This window comes from Dasypus novemcinctus, chromosome 2 (assembly GCF_030445035.2).
Source record: "Dasypus novemcinctus isolate mDasNov1 chromosome 2, mDasNov1.1.hap2, whole genome shotgun sequence".
Taxonomy (NCBI): Eukaryota; Metazoa; Chordata; class Mammalia; order Cingulata; family Dasypodidae; genus Dasypus; species Dasypus novemcinctus.
The window spans coordinates 156,962,298-156,987,698 of record NC_080674.1 but is presented as its reverse complement, the minus strand read 5'-3'; the positions used below and the strand labels follow the sequence as shown (position 1 = coordinate 156,987,698).

The 25,401-nt window shown below is 35.6% G+C and overlaps 1 protein-coding gene across 3 annotated transcripts in view; it reads right to left on the bottom strand.

Annotated features, from left to right (window-relative positions):
• Window positions 1-5,591: 5,591 nt before the first annotated feature.
• SPINK5 (serine peptidase inhibitor Kazal type 5) overlaps window positions 5,592-25,401 on the bottom strand; it is a 72,171-nt gene continuing 52,361 nt past the window's right edge. Inside the window, exons 22-32 of one of the 3 annotated variants that reach the window (XM_071210583.1) lie at window positions 22,268-22,337; window positions 21,119-21,246; window positions 20,876-20,954; window positions 18,227-18,354; window positions 17,375-17,447; window positions 16,369-16,496; window positions 15,485-15,581; window positions 11,010-11,140; window positions 8,525-8,615; window positions 5,877-5,893; window positions 5,592-5,706 (exon numbers count right to left, since the gene is read on the bottom strand). In XM_071210583.1, coding sequence (XP_071066684.1) covers window position 5,706; window positions 5,877-5,893; window positions 8,525-8,615; window positions 11,010-11,140; window positions 15,485-15,581; window positions 16,369-16,496; window positions 17,375-17,447; window positions 18,227-18,354; window positions 20,876-20,954; window positions 21,119-21,246; window positions 22,268-22,337 — 943 coding nt within the window. In that variant the 3' untranslated portion in view covers window positions 5,592-5,705. Of the gene's footprint in view, window positions 5,894-8,524; window positions 8,616-11,009; window positions 11,141-15,484; window positions 15,582-16,368; window positions 16,497-17,374; window positions 17,448-18,226; window positions 18,355-20,875; window positions 20,955-21,118; window positions 21,247-22,267; window positions 22,338-25,401 lie in introns of all 3 variants that reach the window. The other 2 variants (XM_012523340.4, XM_071210584.1) reach the window with 2 other exon arrangements.

Here is a 25,401-nt window from a genome sequence, read left to right as displayed (position 1 = left end):
CTAGAGACTGGAACGTAGGCAAATATTTTTTGTGGACAGAACTTGCCAACAACTTATTTTTTAGGCACCTTGACAATAGCAGTTCTGGCAACTTTCTCACTTGATCCTTTATAAGCAATATCGCCCAGAAATGAATATACGATAACTAAATAATAAAACTTTTCATTTTATTACTGGTCTGTGAATTCCTTTCATATAAGACAAGCCACTGGGAATCTCTTTTTGCTAACCCATCACTATATGTTGAATATATCTGCAAGTGTATGTTCTCCTGCTACACATTCCTAGATTTGGAATTAAAGTATTCCAAAATTAGCAGAAGTGACCATTTTGCAGGTAGTAAAATATTTTCTAGGGTCATTGGATAGAAAATCCATTCATTTTGTCTGAAAGCACCATAAGATACTATTATTTGCAAGAAGAACCTGGAGTTAGAGGGAATTTACAAGACTAGAGGGAGTAATTCAAGGAACATAACACTACAAGCCATTTACTTGAATTTGTTTTTCTGATTTACACTCATTCAGGTAAGCTCAGAAAATCAATTCCCCTCTATGGGCCTCAGGATCCACATATATTCAGTAAATCATCTCTAAGTCTCTTCTAGTTCTGCCAATTTATGATTTTATCAAACTGAAATACCTTTCCCTGATTGAAATCCTTATCAATGACATAGCATTTATTTAGCTGATAAAATTAATTAGTTGAAAATTACTTAACCACAGTACTCACCATTGCATATTTTTCTGTGCTCATGCTGCTCTTTGCATTCCTCTTTACTGGCAGCTCTTGCTAATATTTCTGATAACATCTGATGAGTTTAGCCTTTCTTGAGGGATGGTACATTTTTTAAGTTTACATTTTCATAGCTTGTTCCCAGCCATCAATGCCAGCAATTTTTAATTTGTACCAGGACAGAAATGTAGAATCTCTAAATTCTCTGATAAATAATAGCCCTGCTCTATGTCACTGACCAGAACTAGGAGTCTCTGTCCTACACAGTAGTCCCTTTTTAAACCTTCATCTTAAGGGCGTAAGTTTACTCAACAAATTTTAATGAGCAACTATACTATTCCATACATGGTACTAGGCACTGAGATTACAAATGTGAATATTAGACTGCCCCTTCTTTTAAAGTAGCTACTATACTACTGCTGTTAATATAGGCATAAGGACAAGGTGTTATTGGGAACATAATAAAGCAGTGACCAATTCACATTCGTAGGGGAAAGAGGTGTTGGAAGTCTTCCTGAAAAAAGTTGTCCCTTTTTTTCAAATTTTTTTTCAAAATGAGAAGAAATTATTCAGGAGTTTGGAGGGATGGACATTTTCAGATAGAAAAATGTGAGGAGATGGACCAGAGATATAATGGATTCCTTTTAGAAGAAAAAGAAATATAGGAACAAATATAAAAAATTTACTTAAGCTTAGAAGGAAAGGGGGACAATACAAGAGTTGAGAGTGGAGAGGTGACCCAAGGCCTTGCATGTCAGGAGTTTGCTGTTAATCTAGGGGCCTAGAAAAGCCATTTAAAGGTTTTAAGCATAATACAATCAAATTTGGACCTCGGGTAATTGCTCTGTGTACAGTGGAAAATGGATTGGACAGGACAAGACCAAAGAAGGAACATAAGTTATAAAACTGTTGTAGTCATCCAGGAGAGAGTGACTGATGTCTTAAAGCAAAGAATTTATCAGCTTCAGTGGTTAACTCTAAGGAGGATAAAAGAGAGAGGGGAAGACAATGAGAAAACCTAGATTTCAGGCTTGTGTAGGTATGGTTTATTCTAGTACTGTGTGACTACTTGGCAGGAATTTTCAAAAATTTAAATTTGGGAATTGCAATGAACAGAGCTGTGTTTTGTAAAAGTTACTTTAGGAAATGGGAAGTGCATTAAAGGATAGAAAACTCCATTGAGGAAAATAAAGAGCATCTGAAATTCATAAAAGAATAAAATAAAATAAAATGCAAGGTGTCTAAAGGTTTAAGAACTATGTACAAATCCAGTAAGATTGTACTATGTACAAATACAGTAAGGAGTGTATAGAATATCATCCCTCAAAATAATCCCTGAGTACCTATAAAGTTAATATAGTCAAATAAAAATTCCAACAAGAATGGCAAATATTTAATTTGATTTTTTCCTGGTATCTCTCAACAATTGATATCATTCTCTCTGTTCTCTCTTCACGCTTGAAAAATGATTTATAGTCACTTTTTATGTAGAGAGGACTTTAAATTCGATACTTGGAAAAAAAACGGATTCATGTTCCAGGATGATGTCATGGAAAGAACAGGATATCCTGTTTGCTTCTTTCTTTGAGTAGAACTGATTGAGATACCATCCATTATTTGCTAAGGTCACAGGGAGTGTTATTTGAAGACTGATTAACTTTATTTTCCATAATCTAACTGGATGATAGATAAGACTGGCCCTTCTATATGGCCTTGGCCAATGTCAACAAGAAGGTCACGAAGAATATTAGAAAAAGCATGGGATTAGGGTATAATTGTGACACTTGCTGTGTGTTTTTCCAACTTTTAAGCACATATTAAGTGCTAAGACTCTCAACTTTTATTATTAGAATGCGAAGTGTGGTTGGTGTTTTTGAGTATAGAAAGGAACAATGTGAAGACACCAAATTGCAGAGAAGAAAGATAAGAGACAGCAACCTATCCGTTATTGCATTGGTCTAGACCAGGGATGCCACATTCCACTGGCCAAATCTGACCCACCTCCTGCTTTCATAAATAAAGATTCATAGGAATACAGCCATGGCCCTTATTTATATAATTTAAATCCACTTATTTACACAACAAAAGCATTGAGTAATTATGACAGAATATATGTCCCAGAAAGCCTAATATATTTATTATCTGTCTCTTTACAGAAAAAGTTTGCAGACCCCTAATCTAAACAAATGCTCTCCTTGCTTCTTTCTGAAAAGTTGAGAGACATGAGATTTTAGGTGGGTTTCTTATATGAAAAAACAAGTTTGACAATGATGGATCTCTAAAAACCCATATTCTGAAAATGTAATCTGAAGTATCAGTTATAGAGAAATACATTAAGTCTGTAGGAGTGACCAGGAATGAAAGCATTTTTACTTTCTTCAGTTCCATCCAGGGATATTTGTTACTTCCTGGTTTAGAATTTCAGGACTGGTGTTTGAGGTCTCAGTGAGATGGATCTGGTTTTCATTTGCCTCCCATCCATCATGATATGATCAAAAAAGCAACTCAAATATTAATTTACTTGATATTTAATTCAGCTACTTTGTTGTAACCATTTTGACACAGATGACTTTTTTTTTTTCACCCCTAATTTGTGCCTCCAACAGAAATAAACTTTCAAGCTTTTTTTAAAATGCCAAGTAATGTGTTGAATACATTCCCACTCCTGACTCCCATCTTTGAGCCTCAGTCCATTCTTGACTTCAATCTCCCACCTCACCCCTGACCTTCACTGAATCCTTGGGCCTCTCGCCATTCCCATGTCTCGGCCCACTCTGGACCACCCTATCCTCCACCCCACCCTATTCCCAAGCCACACTCTATCTCTGATGCTTAGGGTGATTGTCAAGGATTGGTTAAGTCTTAAGTGTGGGATGCACTTTTGCAAACATTACTTAATAATAAGGAAAGAAGTGCAAAGGTTTTCTAGCTTGTGCTTTTAAAAAACATTCAAAATTACATATCAAAACACCTACCTCTCAAAAGAGCCTATCTCTTAACCATGAAAAATAGTTTCTAGATTCCCTAGACATGACCAGGAGGGAGATTCTATCTTGTATGTCATAGAATCTCTAAATCCATCCCACACACTTTGAAATTGTCAAAGAAAATAACCCAATGTGTTTTATTCTTTCTGAAATTACTATTTTTTCATGCATGAAAAATGATTTATAAGCCTTCTTTCTTTTTTTTTCTTATGGGTAACATAGAAAGAAAGCAGCATAAGGATAGATTTATTTTCACTTAATTAAAAGGACAAAGAACAAAAATTCCTACTAAATCAGCCTCATGAAAACTCAGTTTTTAAAAAAAGGGCAGAGTGAAAATTCCAAAATTCAATTCCCTAATTCAAGAAGTTTGTCACCCCGGGCATAGTTCTTCTGAATCTGAGAACAATTTAGACCATGAGGGATGCTCTATAAGTTTTTTCTCTTAGGAGTGTGGTCAGTACCAGCCTGGAATCTTCAAGTGAACAAGTTAACTAGGGACTGGCACAGAGTGCTAGTAGCAAGATGTTGAGAATGGCAGAGTTTCATCATGGAGGCAGGAACTTACTTACAAGTTGTTTTGTCCCATCTCTATCAAATGTTTGGATCCCTGATTATATTTCCCACTCCATTAGCTCATGCTAGAGCTTTACTGTCTAAGACAATAGCCTCTAGCCCCATTGTTAAGGGTTGTATTAGGTCCCCCAAAATATATACTGAAGTCCTAGCTCCTGGTATCTATGGATGTGACCTTATTTAGAAATAGAACCTTTACAGATTCAATGAAGTTACTCTGAGATCATTCTGAATTAGGGTGGGTCCTAATTGACTCGGGTCTTTATAAGTAAAAGAAAAGAGACACACAACAGACACAGAGAGGAGAATGCCATGTGAAGACAGAGACACAGGGAGAGGAGGACAGGAGAACACAAAGGCAGAGATGGGAGTTACAGGGCCACAAGCCAAGGAACGCCTGGGACTACCAGAACCTGGGGAAAGGCAAGAAAGGACCCTTCTCTAGAAACTTCAGAGGGAGCATGGTCCTGCTGACAACTTGATTTCTGGCTTCTAGGCTCCAGAATTGTAAGAGAAAAAATGTCTATGGTTTTAAGCTACCATTTTGTGGTACTTTTTTACTGTGGCCCTAGGAAACTGACATAACGTGTAGCTACTGAGCACCTGAAATACAGCTAGTTCAAATTAAGATGTGCTGATTCAATATACATTGAATTCAAAGATTTTGTTAAAAAAAAAAGGTATATTAATTACACTTTGAAGTGCTAGTAGTTTTGATATTTTTGGCTAAATAAAATATATTATTAAAGTTACTTTTACTCATAAGCCTTTCTTTTTTGCTTTTTAAAAATGTAGCTACTGCAAAATTTTGAATTACATGTGTGGCTCACATTATATTTTGTGTTATGGTCATATTTCTCTAAATATTTGCACACATTGGTAATTCTCACATTCTTGATCTTCCTAAGATCTGGGTACAAGGCCTTAATTCAGGAAATTGTGAAGAAGTTTCATGTTTGGAGAGAAGAGATTACTAGTTTGACTCATTGGATGAGGCTTATGTAACTGAGAGACAGTTATGCTAGTCACAGAAATACAGAAATCAGACTGGGGAGCTGGTGTGGTGATGGGTAATTAAGGTGAGGCTGAATTTATGCAGATGTTGGCTGCCTAGGAACCCATATCTCCTCAATTCTCTTCCACACATTGCCAACCTAGGATAGCAAGTGGAATCTAAACAGCAGGAGCGTTCTCTGTCCATCAATGGTCTTAGCAAGACAAGATGGTAGTGTTTATCCAGCTTCTGTAAAAACAAGCTCTATTATCTAGGCAAGGACAAAGAAATCCCAGAAATGATGTTCTGCTGAGTTTATTTTATTGAATAAGCAGTTGGACAGGCAGCATTGTGATCAGGAAGTTTCCAGAGTGCAGACTGGGTGGAGACGTCTTTGCCCTCAGATCACAGAGTCTAGAAGGAAAGAGATGGAAAAGACTGAAAATCAGTGAGTCCATTCCCCCAACAGCTTGGTACTCTTTTCTATGGTAAATAAGATGAGCTCAGAAGAGTTCTTTGTATATACAGACGGTGAAGGTAGGAGATCCAGAATTTGGGTATACTTTTCCCCTCATAGCTCTCACCAGTTCTCACAAGTGTCCTAGAAGAGAAGATGGGTGGATTAAATGCTGGAAACTCAGGGATACTGTGGAGATATGGGCTGTACATCTATAAATGTACTCTAATCAAATAAATTCTTAGATTCTTGAGTTCTGCCAAGGACTCACAATTTAAAAATTTAAAATTTAAATTCATGTTTTATTCAATTTTATTCAACAAGTTTTTATTAAGCACCTAGTATGTATAGCATTTGAGGTAGATACAAAAATGAGCATGGTTTAATTCTGCTCTTGATTACATAAGACACTTATAGTAAAATTAACATTTCATAGATGAAGAAAATAATGTTCAGGAAAGTTTAGTGACTTGCTAAGGCTCACATTGGTCATGACTTGAATTCAAGTCTTTCTATGTCTTCCTTGCCTGACTAATCTATGCATTCTATACTATTAGGATAAACATTAAAAGCTGGGGACAAGGGGTCTCAGCAAGTTTTCTTACATGTAATTATACATGTTCAGCTGATACCATCTGCAACCCAAGCAGCGCTGTCACTGGAAACCCAAACCTCCTTTATAGTTCTCACACCAACTGTTGGGGGTTTCAATTAGCAGCAAAGTTTCAAGCAATGATCTTGGTGAATCCTTGACAATGATTTTCATGAAATTGAGGTGCCATTTATTGGTCTCAGAGATTAACATTGTTATTTTTCTTAATATGTTAATTTCCTTCCAATATAGCAATAGTTTTTTTTTTATTGAGATAATGCTTTGTTCAGAGCCCTTGGTTTTCAGAAACTCCTGTTAACTAAGAGATAGTGGAAGAGTGAAAGAAATGAAGTCAGAAGATCTACCCAGTATCTTAGACCTAATATTGAATAACTTTGATAAATCACACAATGGCTGCTTTCCTATAAAATAGGAAAGATAATGATCACTGTCTTACTCACAGGACTATTGTAAGGAGGCAATAAGAAAATGCACAAAACACTCTAAAGAATTTACATAAATCTTAGTGTTATTCTATCCGAGTTGTATAATAGAAAATACTGCTTATATAGTCAGGACAAGTGTGGATTCCAGGATCCTCAGGCAATTTTTCTAGGAATGTTGTGACCACCTGGGTTTTTATTCTATTCTCCCTTAGAATTCCAGACTCTCTTAGAAACTGTTCCACTCAGGAATAAAGTTCAGACACTAGGTTCCAACGCTAGGATATGCACCATCACACTCATCAGAGTAACGCTGGGCCACGACCAACCTGAAACCCTGCACCTAAGCTCGTACCATGAACCATACGGAGAGAACTGAAATTTCACCCATTCTCTTCACAGTCTAGGGTACCTCTTGTTCTAATGATTTGCTTCACAAATTTATACCATAAATAATTCCTGTCTTTTATAGTTTCTTTTATTCAATGCTAGTTGAAAGAAATTAACCAAAATTAAAGAACTCCTTTACAAAATCCTTCCTGCTAAGCCCTGGCAAGATTCCTCATTATGTGACTGAAATCATCTTATCATTATGACTCTATATCAGGTTCCTCATAAAATATTTTTTGTCAAGGTGCCTACACAGGATGAGAATTACAACAAAGCGTGGTCTACAAAACATGCAAAAGGTTTACTTTGACCATATTCCTATCCTTTCTGTTCTGAAATGCATGAAACTCAGAGGAGTGTAAAGAGGAGTGACAGTATATTCTGTCAATAAAATGGAGAGCAAACCACTAAGAATTTATATGTAATAAGACAGCAAACACATTATGGGGGCTAGAACACAGGTTTAAACTCTCTCATTTTAGAGATACACAAAAACTCAGAGTAGGTAAATTATTTCTCAAGCCCACACAGTAAAGAAAGAGGTCTCACAATTTTATCTAACTTGTCTTCCAGCTGATAGTGTGAAACCAGAAACACCATAGCTAAAAATAGCGATGATTGAAATAGAAGGTATTAGTTATTTGTCAGACACTGTGCCAAATGTTTAAAATTTGATATTTATTGACTATTTTCAGTAGCTCAGTGAGGTCTCTGACTCAGAGGAGTTAAGTGACATGCCAAATGTCTTACGTTTGATCATCAAAAACTGGATTTTGAAGCCAAATTTATATGCTCACAAAATATTTTCTCTTACTTGAAAATTCCTATTTTTTTCAAGTTACATACCCTTTGGCTTGAGGAAGAGATTCCTCAAATACAACTACCAGGGAGAACATCAAGTTCATGCACACCAAAACACCTTTTTAAGGGTTTAAATGAAATAAAACCCCATGTTGGAAGACAGTTCACTACAGCATAAAGTGCAAGATTATGGGATTACGTAGAAATGTTATAAATCCAGCCCTCTCATGTACTACTGACCTCAGTTGGTCTCCATCTCATCTTTTTATTATAGATCATGGATAATAGAACCTACCTGCAAAAGTGTTAGAAGAGTAGAGATATTGCTCATAAAAATCTATTGCCTAGATAACAGTAAACAATTTTTATATATTAACTGCTAGATTATTGTCCCACACATTTCAGTAATTACTTATTTATCTCCTCAATGAAGGTGTGAACAGTTCTAGGTTCACCTGCCCTAGTATCACTTCCATGGCCAGAGAAACAGAAAACAGAAGCAGGACCAACTGGTTCTCACATTATAAATGTCAACAGCAATGTACTTACGGATGTTGGCTTGCTGGGAGATGTTGTTCCCAGCGTGCTGGTCTCCTCACACCTCCCTTCACTGCGGATGTGTATATTAGTTTGGTGTATCCTAAAACAGAACAGTGGAAACTTGAAAGAACACTCAGTTATAATGAGCAAACAACTGAGAACCAATGTAGGTAATGCTGGACATCAGGTCAACATGGAAATTAGGGGTATGCCTAGGATCCTCATCCCGCCTTTTTCCAGTGGGTATCATCCAGGTTCAGTCTCTCTCCTGATATGCTCCTACTTTGGTCCCTAGCCCTGAGCTTGTCACATGCCATTTATTTATATATCCAGAGAATTACTGAATGTTGGAAATTGTGTCCAAAAGCCATTATTTTGCAGATGGGAAAATTGGGTCCCAGAAGGAAGTTTCATTTTACTAAGAATCTATAATGTACTTTGGGAAATATAAAATATAACAAGATGCAGTCATGCAGTTGGAATTTTACAGCTGGAAAGAATCTTTAAGGACATGAGGTTTTTTTTTGTTTTTTTTTTAAATTTTATTTTATTTACTTTGTAATAATATTACATTAAAAATATATATATATGAGGTCCCATTGAACCCTACCTCCCCCACCCCACCTCTCCCCCCCCTCAGCAACACTCCCTCCCATCATCATGACACAGCCATTGCATTTGGCAAGTATATCTCTGGGCACCCCCGCACCCCATGGTCAACGGTTCACACCATGGCCCACACTCTCCCCCATTCCATCCAGTGGGCCCTGTGAGGATTTACAATGAAGGACATGAGTTTTAATACCTCTCTTAAGAAATATTATGGCTCAAGCCTTTATTTGTTTGCCTGTAGTGATGGGAAACTGGTTATCCTCCAAAGCTTCCATTTTGTCTTTGGACATTACTGAAGTTGAAATTGTTTCCCTATAACTTCCTCTAAGACCACAGAACACAGTAATGTTCCCTCTTGCCTGGGATAGCCTGAATCTTCTCTTTTCCACTTTATATATTCCCAGTTCCTTTGGGCAAACAATCCATCCTAAGGTATGCTTTATTAATATCTTTATCATTTGACTTTCAACTTAAAAGTTCCCTTAAGTAGAAGATCACTTGTCATAGATTAACTTAGGTAATGGAAAGCTTGAAGAATTACTGGATGGATAATTTAGGCCCCACATTCACAATAAAGAGGAAGGGAAATAGTTCTGGGCTGAAGATAATAAGGCATATATAGTGATTAGATTCCTGGATAGCTTTATTCATTTCCTGATTAAGGATTTTTTAATTCTTGAAACTATAAGTTCCATGAATGGATTTTAAGTGGTTTATGAACCCACTGATATGCACATAAATTATTAGTTTGCATCATTTATTTTTCTTTCCTGAAAAGAGGTAGCTTTCTTCATATTATAAAAGGTATCTTTAGCTTAAAGTATTTAAGGAACCACTGCTGTAGGTAAATAGTAATGTAACAGGAAGAAAAGAAAATTCTATTTAGACCCAGATGAACAAGATTAAAATTCTGGCTGTTCTACGTCCTAGCTTTATGACTATGAACAAATTACATGAGTTCTGTGAACCTCAGTTTCACCCTCTGTACAATGAAGATGATACCTACTGCACAGCAGGTTAGAAGGATTCCATAAGTGGATGTGAAAGTGCCTTACCTACTATGCCCTAGCTATAGAGGTGAGACCATGTAAAACATCCCCATAGAGACTGAAAGGAGCTGAGAAGTGTGGATAGGAATAAGGAGAAATTATTACCAAAACTAGAGAGCAATTGAGCAAAACAGCAACCACAAAGCTACAACCCAAAATCAACACTGTAACATGAACCCCCGGGACTTAGCTGAAAATAAAATACTCTCATATCTAGCAATTCTTCTCAGTGCTGTGAAGTCAGCTGGTTCAGAGAAGTTTCTACTTCTCAGATAAGAAATTGAGGCTCAGAATGATGTGACAGTACACCCACAGATGTACAGACAGTAAAAATTCTGAGAACAGGCCTCAAGTGTGCCATTTGGTCCAGTGTGCTTTCTTTTGCATGATACTTCCTGCTCCAAGCAGAAGACTTCGAGAGGATGGGAAATCAGCAACTATCATGAATTCATAGGACTGACTCTATATAGCAGTTGCTCTCAACTACTTTTTCTCTGCAATATACAAAATGGATGCATTTTCACACTCTCATGAGTATACACAGGCTTATAGAGATTTTCTGTAATTGTTGTAACCCTAATACTTTTTTCTTTCTCTTCCACTCAGCAAAGAATATAACAAGGTGGATATGCAAATTTGAAAAAGAGATAACCTTATATCTTCTGTATTTTGTATATAAGCATGATCATTCACAAGTCTTGAAATTTAACTGTTAACAATTCATAAATTACTTGCAACATACCTCAAACTGATATCAGAGCACTGCTGGGGGTTAGCATTATTTTTGAGAACTGCTATACTGGAAGAGTTGGTGGTGTAGCTTGTGTACTTACAAATTTTCATGGCAGAGCATGCAGGGATTGTTATATGTCTGTCCATTGTCACCACAGACAGGCTGATAATTCTTTGGGCAAAGGTAGCCAATCCTGGGCCATACTCGGTAGTGTTTGCACATCATAGAATCCTGAGGAAGCAAAAAAACCCCAGACTTGTTCAATGATACTCAAAACCAGGGATGGGCTTGGGAAAACCTCTTTGGTGTCCTCAGTCATTTTCAGATAAATGGTTAGTAGAGGACCTGTAAGATGAGTCGTACAAATTCACATATTTATTTTATGCAATATTAGGTAGTTTTAATCTTCTGTATTTGGTTTCTTTTCACTAGAAAAGATAAGCAACTAAAGAAAGAAACAAGGCAGAACAAGGCAATAAAACAACAGAAACCCCATGCACTATTGGTCAAAGATGAACTGGGGCATGTCCATAGCAAGAAAAAAAGGGTGGTAATTGTGCTAGGAATAATATTCCTTTTTTCAAAAATGAAGGCTCTGGTTAGATACAACCTAAAAAGGAAAGACTCAGTAGCAAACACTAGTTAACTGCATGGGTTTTTGTGTACCATCTCTGCCACTAACTAGGACTGATCTGTCAAATTTCTCTGGGCTTTAATTTTCTCATCTAAAAATGTGAATAATAGTAGCTCTTATTTCATATTGTTGTTTTAGGGGAATAAATCAGATAATGCATTTAAATGCATGTTCACCTGTGTCTGGCACTTACGAAGTGCTCAGTAAATGTTAGTAGTTAATATGTTTTCCATGGTAAAAATATTTTCCATTTACAAGGAACATATTTGTCCTTTGCAGTCTTTTGGAAGTGTGAATTTAATCATAATAACCTTGATTAACAAAAATATGCAGAAAAGTAGGACTAAAAGAAAAAGAACGTAGAGACAAATTTAAAGCAAACAGAAATATGAAGGACTTAAATCCAACAATATTTATAATTACATTAAATATTAATAGACTCAGTACTCCATTTTAGAGACAGTTTGTTGGCATGGAAATAGAAGACTCAACTACATAATTTTTATAAGAAATGTATTTTAAATATAGGAAACTGATAGGTTGAATTAAAAGGATGGAAAATTATACATGCAAACACTGATCATATGAAGATTAGTATGTCTATCAATATCAGACAAAGCTAACTCTAAGAAACATTAGTAGAGATAAAGAGGAGCCTTTCTAATGATAAAGTGATAAATTTATCAATATCAAACTAAACACGTATGTATCTAAATTATAGTTTCAAAATACAAGAGGAAAAAATGGACTGAAAGGAGAAACAGCCAATTTCACAAACAGAATTGAAAATTCTAACATACCTTTTTCAGTAATTGATAGAACAGACAAAAAAAATCAAGATATATATTTGAACGATGATATTAACCAGCTTGACCAAAGCGATATTTATAGAACTCCACATCAAACAACTGCACATGTAATAATTAAATGTTTGAATAAATTTCAAAGAATTGAAGTCAAAAGTGTAAATTCTCTGATCATAAATTATACTAGTAATCAATACGATAACCGAAAATTCCCAAGTATTTAGAAACTAAACAACACACTTTTAAATAACCCATGACTCAGTAATCATAATAGAATTTAGAAATGTTTTGAACCAATGATAATGAAAATACAAACTATCAAATTCCAGTGGTTAAATCAGTGGTTTAAGGGAAAGTTGTAACTTCAAATACATCCATTAGAAAGGAAGAAATTTTAAAATCAATTTTCTATACTTCCATCTTAAGAAGCTAGAAAATGGGAAGCATCCGCCTACCACACGGGAGGTCCGCGGTTCAAACCCTGGGCATCCCTGACTGGTGTGGAGCTGGCCCATGCTCCGTGCTGATGCATGCAAGGAGTACCCTGCCACGCAGGGGTGTCCCCTGCGTAGGGGAGCCCCATGCATGAGGAATGCTCCCCATAAGGAGAGCTGCCCAGTGCAAAAGAACGTGCAGCCTGCCCAAGAATGGTGCTGCACACACGGAGAGCTGACACAACAAGATGACACAACAAAAAGAAACACAGATTCCCAGTGCTGCTGATAAGGATAGAAGTGGTCACAGAACAGACAGCGAATGGACACAGAGAACAGAAAACTGGGGGGGGGGGGGGGGAGAAAAAAAAAAAAGAACCTAGAAAATGATGAGTAAATTAAGTCTAAAGAAAACTGAAGACAATAAAAAGAGAAATTGATGAAATAGGAAACAGAACAAAACCAAAAGTTTGTTGTTTGAAAAGATAAATAAATGCATAAAGTGTTCAAAATATATAAAATAATATGAAGTATTTAATCAAAAAAGGCAATAAAATACAAATTACACCATTAGAAATAAAAATGGACACCACTACATATCCTATCACAACTAAAAGAATAATGTAGAAATATTATCTATATACCAGTAAATTTGACAACACAGGTGAAATTAACAAGTTCATTAAAAATCAATTTCTGAAATAAGACACAAAAAAAGAAATAGAAAATTTAATAGTATTATAACTGAAGATATTCACTTCAAAGGAGTTTGCTTGTTTGTGTGTTTTGCCCAATAATCCATTTAAATGGACTGCTTAAAAATGTGGTGAAGTTCCATGTTTATAGAGATATTCAGGAAGAATTTAGACAAGACCCTTCTATGAATCTCAGGCATAGGAAGTATTAAACCAAGTATATCATTAGTATTCTTCAAGTAGCTGTTACTACAAAATAGAAAACTGCCAATAAAGCATCACAAAGCAGAAGCAGATAGAGGTAACAAAGATGGAACATTTATCTTTTTCTTACATACTATATTAAATCTGTAAACAAATCTTGACTCCACCTTCAAAATAGACCTAGTACCCCACAACACCAATTGAACCTCCATCTATTATCATGTTATTTACAATGTAGCAAAGTTATTCTTTTAAAACATAATTCCGATCACATCACTTCTAGTCTCAAAACCATCAAAAGGTCAAAATTCTTAAAATGGTCTATAAAATCCTCATAACATAGCCTCCCTTTATCTATCTGAATTCATATTTTACAGCTTTCTCCTGAGGTCACTCCATTTCAATTACAGTGGACTTTTTGCTGTTCTGTGGCCCCTTCCTCTTTCTGGAATATTTCTTCTCAGATGTGCATATGAATAAATCCCCTTAAGGCTTTGGTGCAAATATTACCTTCTTAGCTCTTTCCTGTGCAGGCTATTTAAAATTGTATCCTGCACCCTCTATGCTAGCATTTACTAGACTGTTTTCCTGCTTTACATTCTTTTTCTCCTTGGCTTATATTTATTCATATTATCTATTGTCTATGTGTCTTTGTTCCTCCAATATAACATAAATTTCATGAGTCTATGGCTATTGATCCAGCATGCAAAAATAATGCTGGAATTAGTAGACGCTTAATAAATGAATAAATGGATTGCTACAGGACAGAAAAATGTTTAATGAATATCACTTTCTTTTTCAAGAGAACGCTCAGCTCAAAACCAGATTGTGGATTAAGAGGAATTGTGAGGGAGCTTGAGTCTACTGATATTACCCTATTTCTGACCTGGGTGCAGGTGACACAGGTATGATCACTTTGTGAAATTTTATTTAAATATACACTTATGTGCACTTTTTCTATGACTATTATAATATGTTTAAATAAAAGATTTTGTTACTAGTTTTTCTCTATGTTTAAGGATCCTCATACAGTACCTAATTTATTGGAAGTATGTAATTAATATTTATTTCATTTGTACAGCTCATCATTCTAGATGAATTGGGTAAATTATTAGATAAAATTAATGTTTGATACCTTTACTTCTCTTTTTCTGTCATATGCCCAGTTGCTAAAGTCTGCCTTTTAGAGTCCCATCTGAGATTCCATATTTTTTACATCATGCTCTCCTCTCCCTTTTACTCTTTTCCACCCCTCACCTTGCCAAAGGCCTAACAAAGAAATCCGATTAGTTTAATTTGCACTACATACAGTATACATTATTTATGGCCATCAGTCTGCATTTTAGACTGAAAGTTTTTAATTTTTGGTGGAATTTCATAAGTGTTAAGCATGCTAAGCATATTGTTTCAGGTTGCTGGGGAAAGAATTTGTTTGGGATGAGGGAGGGAGGGGTGACCTTTTCGGTGTCCTGATTTTTGCAGAATTGAGGTACCTAACTACTTATTTGAAGGCATATGCAATCAGTCACATTCATTTCACGTGCATTTTTTTTTAAATGTACTAAATTGGCTTGGAGAAGCACTGACAATTTCAAAGAACACAGAATAATGTATTGACAAGTAACCCCAGAACTCTCACAAAGTATGAACTGCACTTAGTCCTCTGGGGACTTGAGGCTACACTGAATCACATTTCCCCAGATTCTTCTTTGGAACTTGGGTTCATAGAAGGCAAGTGTCAAAAGGCCTAAAAGAGCAAGAGAACTAAGTTATTAAGTAGATTTTCAGCTATTTTTTCTTACCAGAAAAGAATTGGTGTGATCTGGGCTGTCTACTTCAGAAATGCTAACATGAGCTGGCTTTTCCTGAATTTTTGCCCTTTCCAATGCTTCTTTTTGACTAGAAATGGAAACAAAACATAATTTAAAATGAAAACCATAAGGATCAGCTTCTTATGCCATTGGGAAGTTAAGCAATCCTAAAAAAACATGATAGAATGATGAAACATTTTATCAGCGCATGACAATATATTAAGAAAAGATCTCATCGTTTAATCACTGTAAGCAAGTTGCCAAAACTCCGTAAGCTTCAATTTCCTAGGACATATAGTGTGTAGTATTAATACTTCCTACCTCAAAAAAAAAAAAGCTGTGAAAATCTACAGGGTTATTGTTTTGTTCATAGTGTTTATCACAACCATCATCATCAAAACTGTCATCATCATTATTGTCATTATCTGTCATGTCCATTGTTTCCCAGTTCTGGGTTATCAGAATACCAAAAGCTTTCTGAAGAAACAGATTTCTTAACCTTGGAGATTCTGATGTAATGTTTGGGAGGTGTAAAAATCTATATTAAAAAAAATCTCTGTTGAGTTGATATCACTCAAGTTGTGGAAAAACGATCTATAACAGTTTCTTGTAATTGTGATTCTGAGAGTTGCAGGTTTTTTGTTTTAACTGACACAGCTAATAAGTATCATGGTTAGAACTTGCATCTGGGTTTCCTGTCTCCAAGGCCATGTTTTTTTCTACTATATCAGTGATGCTCAATTTAATGACCTTGAATCTAAAGACTTATTTCAAGGTCAATGTCCCCATGGACTCAGGAGCACACATATTTTTTCAATCAATAAAAAACGCAGTCCCTCTACCAGTTGAAAGGGAAGTAGAATCCTCTTACTCACATGATAGCTCTGCACAGGTGGCATTTGTTTTTGTAAAACTTGCCATCTGCACCATGCACAGGGTCATTCTCTCGAGTGCAGATGAGCTGGTTGTTCCTCATATACTCGCGAAAGTTCCCGCACTCGTCCTAGAAAATGGAAATGGGGGATTGAAAGTGTTTTTTCTTTCTCTGCCTGGAGGTTTTCTCAAACATCGTTTTAAGGAGTCCTTTCTTGGCTCAGGGCTCCAACTCACTGCACTTAACCTGGTAATGGAGGCCAAGGAACAACCAGCCTGTCTAAGCTTTCCATTCTCTGCTTTCTGCTTAACCTCTCTGCACTGGTCCTGGAAATGTAGGGAAAACATAAACTAAAGCTGGATAGACCTTGTCTACCTCTCGCCTTCCTTCCATCCTTCTTTCCCCCCATTTTCCAAATAGGTGCATGCTTTATCAAAAAGGACAATCTCACATAAATCTAACTCTATAAAAGTGATTACTGCTCTTAAAGGACTGAATGAAGATGTCTTCTTTGTAGTCTTGAAATAGAAAAGGCGGCATCATGCACGCACACTACTGATACTGAGAAAACTACCTGGAGAAACAGAACAAGACATCAAGAAGCTAGAGGAGAGGAATGAGATTAGTTTACATTACCTGAATTATTAAAATCAATGTCCAGAAGCTACCTGAACCCTCATTCACTTTAAAAATCTCAGACATAAGCATGCAGTTGAGGTGGTGAAGAATTTCGCCCTATATTTTTCAATCTATATTTTTCCAAAGAGGAGAGGCTAAAGCAACAATTGACACATATTCTGGAAGAAATCTCCACAAAATCAAGAAAAGCATTAAACCTCAAAGCCAGAAAAAAATGTCTTTATTATGGCCCAAAGGGACAAAATTGACAAAATCAATTTTTCTTTGAAGTAAAAGCTTAGAATTTGTATTATCCAAAAACTAGAGGAGAATGCAATGTTCTGAGGGTAAGATTAATACAGCTACTTTGGAATCTTGTAAGAAATAACCTTTTCATAATTTGAGGGCTTGGTGCTTGATTTTTCTTCACCATTCTTTTTTCTTTCATTAGCTTCTTGCTCGCTGAAGAATAAAAAAGGATAAGGGGGTTTTTCTTTGGTTATTGAATTTTTTTGCTAAGTATTCCTTTAATTCTAAACATTATCAAATTTAATACTATTTCTCATATCAAAACATATCTATAATTGTCCTTTTAAAATTAATCAGTTCTGACTGATATAGTATTTATATAGTTAGATTTGTAGCAATGCTATGAACTTTCATTTATCCAGTTATTACACAGTCATACACAATGATATGATCCTAAAAGGCCATTTTTTTCCTTAATAAAATATAATTACAGCTTTAATATATAAAATTGCCTCATTTCTTGCTTTTACTTTTCTAATTAAATTACAATTAAATTCTACAGTTTTTATTGTTCCCTACATAATTATAGTGCTTCAAAGTTTATAAACAGTTTTACAAATACTATATCCTTGAATTGCCACAAAAACTGTATTTTTTACTTATTTTTCCCACTTTATATGTAGAAGAAACTGAGTCTCTGCAACATGAACTGACCTGTTCCAGGTTACTTGGCTGAAAATCAATGATTTTGCCACTATACAACAGCTGTCACTCTACCCTAGTGGGTCCAGATATGGTTATGCTTCTCATTATCATAACAAAAATTTCTTGTCACAGGGTTTTGGAAACTTAAGTGTCTTCTGCAAAAGTGAGAAGCCACTATTATATTTTTCATGTATGATACCAAGTGTTTTAGAATTTAAAGTAATAGGAACTAGTTCCTGACACACAGGTACAAAATATTAAACTGATCAATAAACCTCTTCACTTACAAGATGTTAAGACACATAGCACACTTGTTGACGTGCATCTTGCCATCTGGGCCTTGAACAGGGTTGTAGTCATTGGTGCAGGTAAACATTCCCCCTCTTGCCAGGTTACGGAATTCATGGCACTGATCCTGACAATATGAGCAAAAACGGTGTCACTACCATATCTGATATTTGCAACTTGAAAACATGATTGGCTGGGTAGATATGAACACATCACATCTGAGGGGAGGAAAAAACTAGAGGAACTATATTGAGGGTGGGATATATTTTAAAGTCGTGTTATTCAATCTCTGCCCAAGAAGCTTGAATCCTCTCAAAAGCATATCTCACACTGAATGTTCTTCCTCAGTGGAATTCCAATACCACCTAAGTCAGCCCATTCCATTTTGGAGAGGTTTTCTATCAGCCTGAGCCCCAAATCTGGATCTCTGAAACTCTACTCATTATTTCACACACAAAGTATCTATTTCAAAAACCTTGCAATGAGCTAAGAAATACTTTTCTGGCCAGACATATGAACATGTAAATCTCTGTTCTTCAATAAGAAAATTTTTAGAAGATTATTACTGATGTATATTATATCCCAAGTACTCTGCTGCATGCTCTGCCTGTCCCTTAATATTGTAAAAATCCCGTATACATTTAGTATTTCCATTTTACAGATGAGAAAAATAAGGCTTTGCAAGATAAAGAATTTAAAATCAATGTTTGATTTATTATTTAAATTGTACTAATAGCCAGGCTATATTGTCTTTTCTTTGCCTTTACATGGCAGATAATAAAGTTCCTACCCATTTATAAGAAGATGGTGCTATAAATTTTTGTTCATGGAAGAACAAGGACCTTAAAAAGGAGCCAGTGGAATTGAGCCCACAGAATCTGTTCTCTGCTGAAGTCTTTGGAGATCTATAGAAGACTGTCTTCAGCTTTCTTTAAGCTTAAGAAGCCAAAGCAGATATATAGGATGATTATATTAGAAAATACTGCCAGTAATCCAGATTGTAGTTTCTATCTTTCTTTAAATTGTGGTAAACATAAACAATTCCAGACTACTTGCACCTGCAGCATTTTAAAAGTTCTCTAGAATCGAATGTCTTCTAACCATCATTTTCAGAAGTGAGAATTTTTTTCCAGGTGCCCACAATACCACTTACACATAGCAAAGATAGCACTGATGTGTCTATATTGTAGCCCTTGGTTTAAGGGGTTAGCCTCAGGCCCTTCTATTTATTACTTGTGTGTAAATCTTCTCTGAGAATTCCTCAAATGTAAAACTGGAACAATGCCACCCACTGCATAGATTTGGGGAAGGATTAAATAGGACAATCTATGTGCTTTGAAATTTATTTTGATTTACATATGTAGATATGACCTTAGATCTTCTTGCTATAAAAAGTCTGGATTTTCTGTGTGTGTGTGTATGTGTGTGTGTGTGTATTGCTTTTCCGTTTAAAATTTCTAAAATAGATACCATGAAATTGAAATTTTACTAAGATTTTAAATAGAACAGATGCCAGTAGAGATAATTTGAAGTTTTATAATAAAGTTGTTTCTCAGAGCCATTTGTATATCAAAATGTGCAACAGAAATTCCCACGATAGTTTTAAATAATGCTAACTACTCTAAGTGATTTATTGAGTTGAGTCAAGTATAGACCTAATGAAAAGTTGCATCATTAATGGGAAATCATTCCTGGGGAAATTTACTGTTTTTCTTTTTTAATTGGAGTCTATAGATGGATTAGAAGAAATTGACTTGCTTCATATATTATGTGTTGGTGTTGTAAAGCTTTGAAAATTATTTACAATGTCCAAATTTGACTGCTAGAAGTCGGTAAAGAACCAGATTAAAAAGTTACCATCCAGAACTCAATTTTTGGTACTTGTTTCCTAATTTGTAATTTTTGGCATCTGTTCATTTGATTATTTGTTTGTTTTAAAGTTTCAGAAAAGAAATTAACTGGATAACAACATAATTTGACAATTATCACTGGTCCTATAATTGTATGGTAAGTGCATCAGAGTTGCTTTTAGGACATTGTATAGCAGATATGATGGTTTGAAGTTGTACATAATCCCAGAAAAGTATATTTTTAAAGTTAATCCATTCCTTAGTGTAAACCTACTGTAAGTAGGACCTTTTGATCAGGTTACTTAAGTTAAGGCCTGGTGCAGGGTGGGCCTTAATCCTTTTACTGAATGAATACAGATAGAGAGAGAGAAAGTAAGCCTGGGAAGCAAGAAGCTGAAAGCAACAAAATCTGGAAGAAAAGGGAGAGAACAGCAGATGCCACGTGGGCCTTGCTACATGACAGAGGAGTCCAGGATTGCTGGCAGCTTGTCTTTTGAGAGAAAGGACCACCTGATGATGCCTTGATTTGGACATGTTTCTCAACCTTGAAACTGCAAAGTTTGTAAGATAACAAATCCCCATTGTTAAAAGTCAACCCATTTTATGTTATCTGCCTGAACAGCTTTAGCAAACTAGAACAGCATGCTCTTTTCTTTGTAAGATCAGGCCATGTTTTTCTCGTTCATCATCACATTTTCAGTGAACAAGACAGGGAAAATGTTTCATAAGTATTTGTTGAATGAATGAACCATATAACCAACCAACCAAATTTAGATATTAGTACATCTAATATAGTACCTGTTTTTCATTTCTTTTTCCTCTAGTGTTTCTCTGGTTTCCCCCCTCTTTCTTTTTGTTTTCAGCTGCTTCCTTTTCCCTGGAAGAAAGGATAGAAAGAAAGTTTTCAACCAAAGTGAGCAAACATCTCCTCAATTACTGGAATACCTACTGAAGAAAAAATGTTATTTTACTCAAACTATGAGAGATAATTGGTACACTTTAAGTAGCAAAATCAAAAGCCCATATTTTAAAAATACATACAGTTTTTCTTTACACATAGCACATTTATTGCCATGTATCTTGCCGTTTGGATCCCGGACAGGGTCATTTTCCCGAGTGCAGATAAGTTTCCCATTTTTCATTTGACCTCTAAACTCATCACACATATCCTGGAAAGAACGGAAGATTATATTGGAAATAGTGGGTTTGCATGGTATTTGATAAGATCTGAAAATCATAAGATTTCAATTCAAAAGCCAGGCAGCCATTTAACCTTGCAGAATAATGACCTCACAAGGATGCCCACATCCTAATTGCCTGGAGCCTGGGGATATGTTACCTTGCATGGGAGGGAGGAATTAAGTTTTCAGATGGAATTAAGGTTACTAATCATCTGATTTTGAGATGGGGAGATTATCCTAGATAATCCCAGTGGCCCCATTGTAATCGCAAGTATCTTTCTTTATACATGAAAAAGTGAGGCAGAAGAATTAGTGTCAGAGTCCTGCCTTATGAGAAAGACTTGACTAACCATTGTTTGCTTTAAGGATGGAGGAAAGCAGTACAAACCAAGAAATGCAGGCAGCCCCTAGAAGCTGGAAAAGGCATCCAACAGATTCTCCTCTAGGGCATTTACAAAGGAACACAGCCCTAATGTCACTTTTATTGTAGCCTATGGACCCATTTAGGATGTCTAACTTCCAGAACTATAAGATGATAAATGTGTATTGTTTTAAACCACACCATTTGCAGTAATTTCTTATAGTAGCAATGGGAAATCAGTGCAGTTGCTGAACCTCATTTTTCCCATCTACCAAATAAGGTTAAAGAGCTTTATTTCACCAGAATGTTGAGAGAATTAAATGAACTACCATTTATAAAAGTGTTCTGTAAAGTGTTAGACTGAAACATTTCCATTTGGCATGAGATATCTATATTGAACTTGGCACCAGTGATATTCACATTAATTATGGCTTCTGACTTTCTAAGGGCAAGATATCCAGTGGTGATACTGGTCCCCTATTTCCCCTCCCCCCCCTTTTTTTTAAGAGGTACTGGGGATTGAACAATGCTTTGTATTTGGGAAGCAAGTACTCAACCACTGAGCTACATCCACTTCCTCCTATTTCCCCATCTTTTATGGTCAAGAATTGACTTACAAAAAGACCGTTCTTTCTAAAACCTACTTACATGTCCTGATGCTGATGAAGTCCCATTTGATCTGAAGCCAGTATTATGTTTTTCCTTTGCTTCTTTTTTCCTAGAGGAGAAAAGAGTCAGCAACCATCTTGTTAACACAAACTCATGTTGGTAGGGGTTAATGATGCTTATAACCCAAGTCCTTTGCAGGGAGTCTCTTTGTATCTCCCCGAGATAGAAAGCCAACTACGTTATTAATACCCCAGGGCATGAAGCTCCTTCACTACAAAGAAGACATTCTATATAGATCATCTCTAGCAATTACAAAGTCCCCTTTATTTGGGCCCAGACTGATCTCCTTATAACTTCTATCCTTTAATCTTATTTCACATACTTAAGACAACTCAGAACAAGCCTGGTAAATCTCTTTCCTCTTCCACGTTTCAGTCCTTCAGCGAGGTAGGGCCAGTTTCCCATCTCCAAGACCATTTCTTCAGTTCCTTTGCCTTTTCACATAAGTTATGGTTTCAACATAAGTTTTCATAGTATGTTTTAATTTTGAACCATCCCATTTTGGTTCCTTGATATGTCATTATCCCATTATAATATTATTTCTTAAAGCGTGGAGCCCAAGCTCAAGGCTGAAAGAAGTAATCTAAAAAGTACCTTAGGATCATGCTTTTTAAAATCCCTTACCTTTCTTGTAAAATATTTATGCCTACGGTTCCTAAATTTTAATGTGCATTAAGAATCAACTGAGGTGCTGCAGGGACAATTACCAGACATTGTAGGTCCTCCCATGGCCCACTGGATGGAATGTGGGAGAATGTGGGCTATGATGTGGACCATTGACCATGAGGTGCAGCGATGCTCAGAGATGTATTCACCAAGTGCAATGAATGTCTCATGATGATGGAGGAGAATGTTGCTATGGGGGGAGTAGCGGGGTGAGGAGGGTGGGGGGTTTATGGGGACCTCATATTTTTTTAATGTAATATTAAAAAAATGAATAAAGACAAAAAAAAAAAAGGTGGAAACAACCCATGCCCGTCAACCAATGAATGGAAAAACAAAATGTGGTGTATACGATTGATGGAATATTATGCAACTACAAGAAGGAATAAAGTGCTGATGCATGCATCAACATGGATGAAACTTGAAAATATTATGTTGAGTTAAACTAGATAGAAACAAAAGGACAAATATTGTATGAACTCACTAATATGAACTGATTGTGATAAGAAAACTCTTAGAGTTAAAAAATCTAGAATATAGTATACCAGGACATAGAATGGGGTAGAGATTGATACTCAATTTGTGCAGAATTTTTAATAGGTTGATTGTAAATGTTTGTGAATGGATGGAAGCAATGGCAGCACATTATTGTGAGTGTAATTAACAGATCCGAATTATGTGTGTGATTGTGGTTGGAAGAGGAAGTTTGTGGTTATGTACGTCACTAGAAAGAAAGCTAGAGGATAAAATATGGGATTGTATAACACAGAGAACCTTTTTTGTGGACAATGACTTTGGTTAATAGTACAAATATAAGAATGTTCTTTGTGAGCTAGAAAAAATGTGCATCACTATTACAAGTTGTTAATAATAAGGTGATGTATAAGAAGATATATCTAAGGCAAACAATGGACTATAGTTAAAAGTAATGTGGTAATCTTCTTTCTTCAGCTTTAACAAAGGTACTAAGTGTCAATGATTGTTAAGTGTCTATGAGGGGGCTATAAGGCGTATGGGTTTTTTCTTTTTGGAGTGATGAATATGCTCTAAAATCGATCATGGTGATGTATGCACAACTCTGTGATTATAATGAGAGACACTGATTGCACATTTTGGATGGATTGTATGGTGTGTGAATATGTAACAATAAAACTTTAAAAAGAGAAAAAAAAAAAGAATCACCTGAGAGCGTGTTAAAAAATAAGATTCACTGTGCATTTCAAGAGTTTGACTTACAAGATCTGGATTGGGTCTTAGTAACATGGTTTTTAACTATATAACACTTTTTTATTAGCATTTTACAATACTGTGGCACATTTGTTACAATTGATGAAGCAATTTTTATAAAAATACTATTAATTATAGTCCATACAGAACCCTAACTATAGGGTTCACTGTTTTTGTTGTACAGTTCCACTGACTTTTAAAAAACAATTTTTATTCTAGTTTTATATATATATATATACAACCTAAAATTTCCTTTTATAACCACATTCAAATATATAATTCAGTGTTATTAATGACATTCACGATGTTGTGCTGCCATTACCACCATCCATTACCAAAACATTTCCATCATCTCAAATAGAAATTCTGTCCATTTGAAACATTAACTCTCTATCCTTATCCCTTATCCCATCCCCTAGTAACCTATATTCTAGATTCTGACTCTATGAGTTTGCTTATTCTAATTATTTCATATCTCTTAGGTCTTACACTATTTGTACTTTTGTGTCTGGCTAATTTCACTCAAAATGATGTCTTCCAGGTTCATCTATGTTGCCACATATAATCAGAGCTTCATTCCTTTTACAGCTGAATAAAATTCCTGTTTATATACCACATTTTGTTACTCGATTCTTCAGTTGATGGACACTTGGGTTGCTTCCATCTTTTGGCACTTGTGAATAATGTCACTATGAACGTTGGTGTGCAAATATCTGAGTAACCTGATTTTTAACAAGTAAGATAGGTAATTCTAATGCAGTTGTTCCAAGTGCTAAACTGAAAATCTCTAATACATTAATTTCTTTTTCAAAATTTCACTTCTTTTTGTACACAAAACAAAGACATATATAGGTATATATAATATAATATGTGCTTTCCCTTTTTGCCACTAATGATAATGCTAATAGTGGCAAGTTACATTCATGATATGCTTATATTGTGCCAGAAATAGTGTGAGGTCTCCTTTATTTGGAATTTGATTCACCTCACTTAACTCTCAGAAGAAATATTAATGACTAGAATGATTATTGTTGCCTTCCCATTATAAATATGATAAGATTGAAGTCTTAAGAAATGAAATAACATGTGTAAAGACATGGAGCTGAAATAGTTACCTGATGCCAAAACCTTCATACTGCCGACCCTGCCATCCTGCTTCTAAGGAAAAATTTTAATAATGTAGAGTAAATACTATACTGGTGCTCAGAAGAATTGGATTCTAG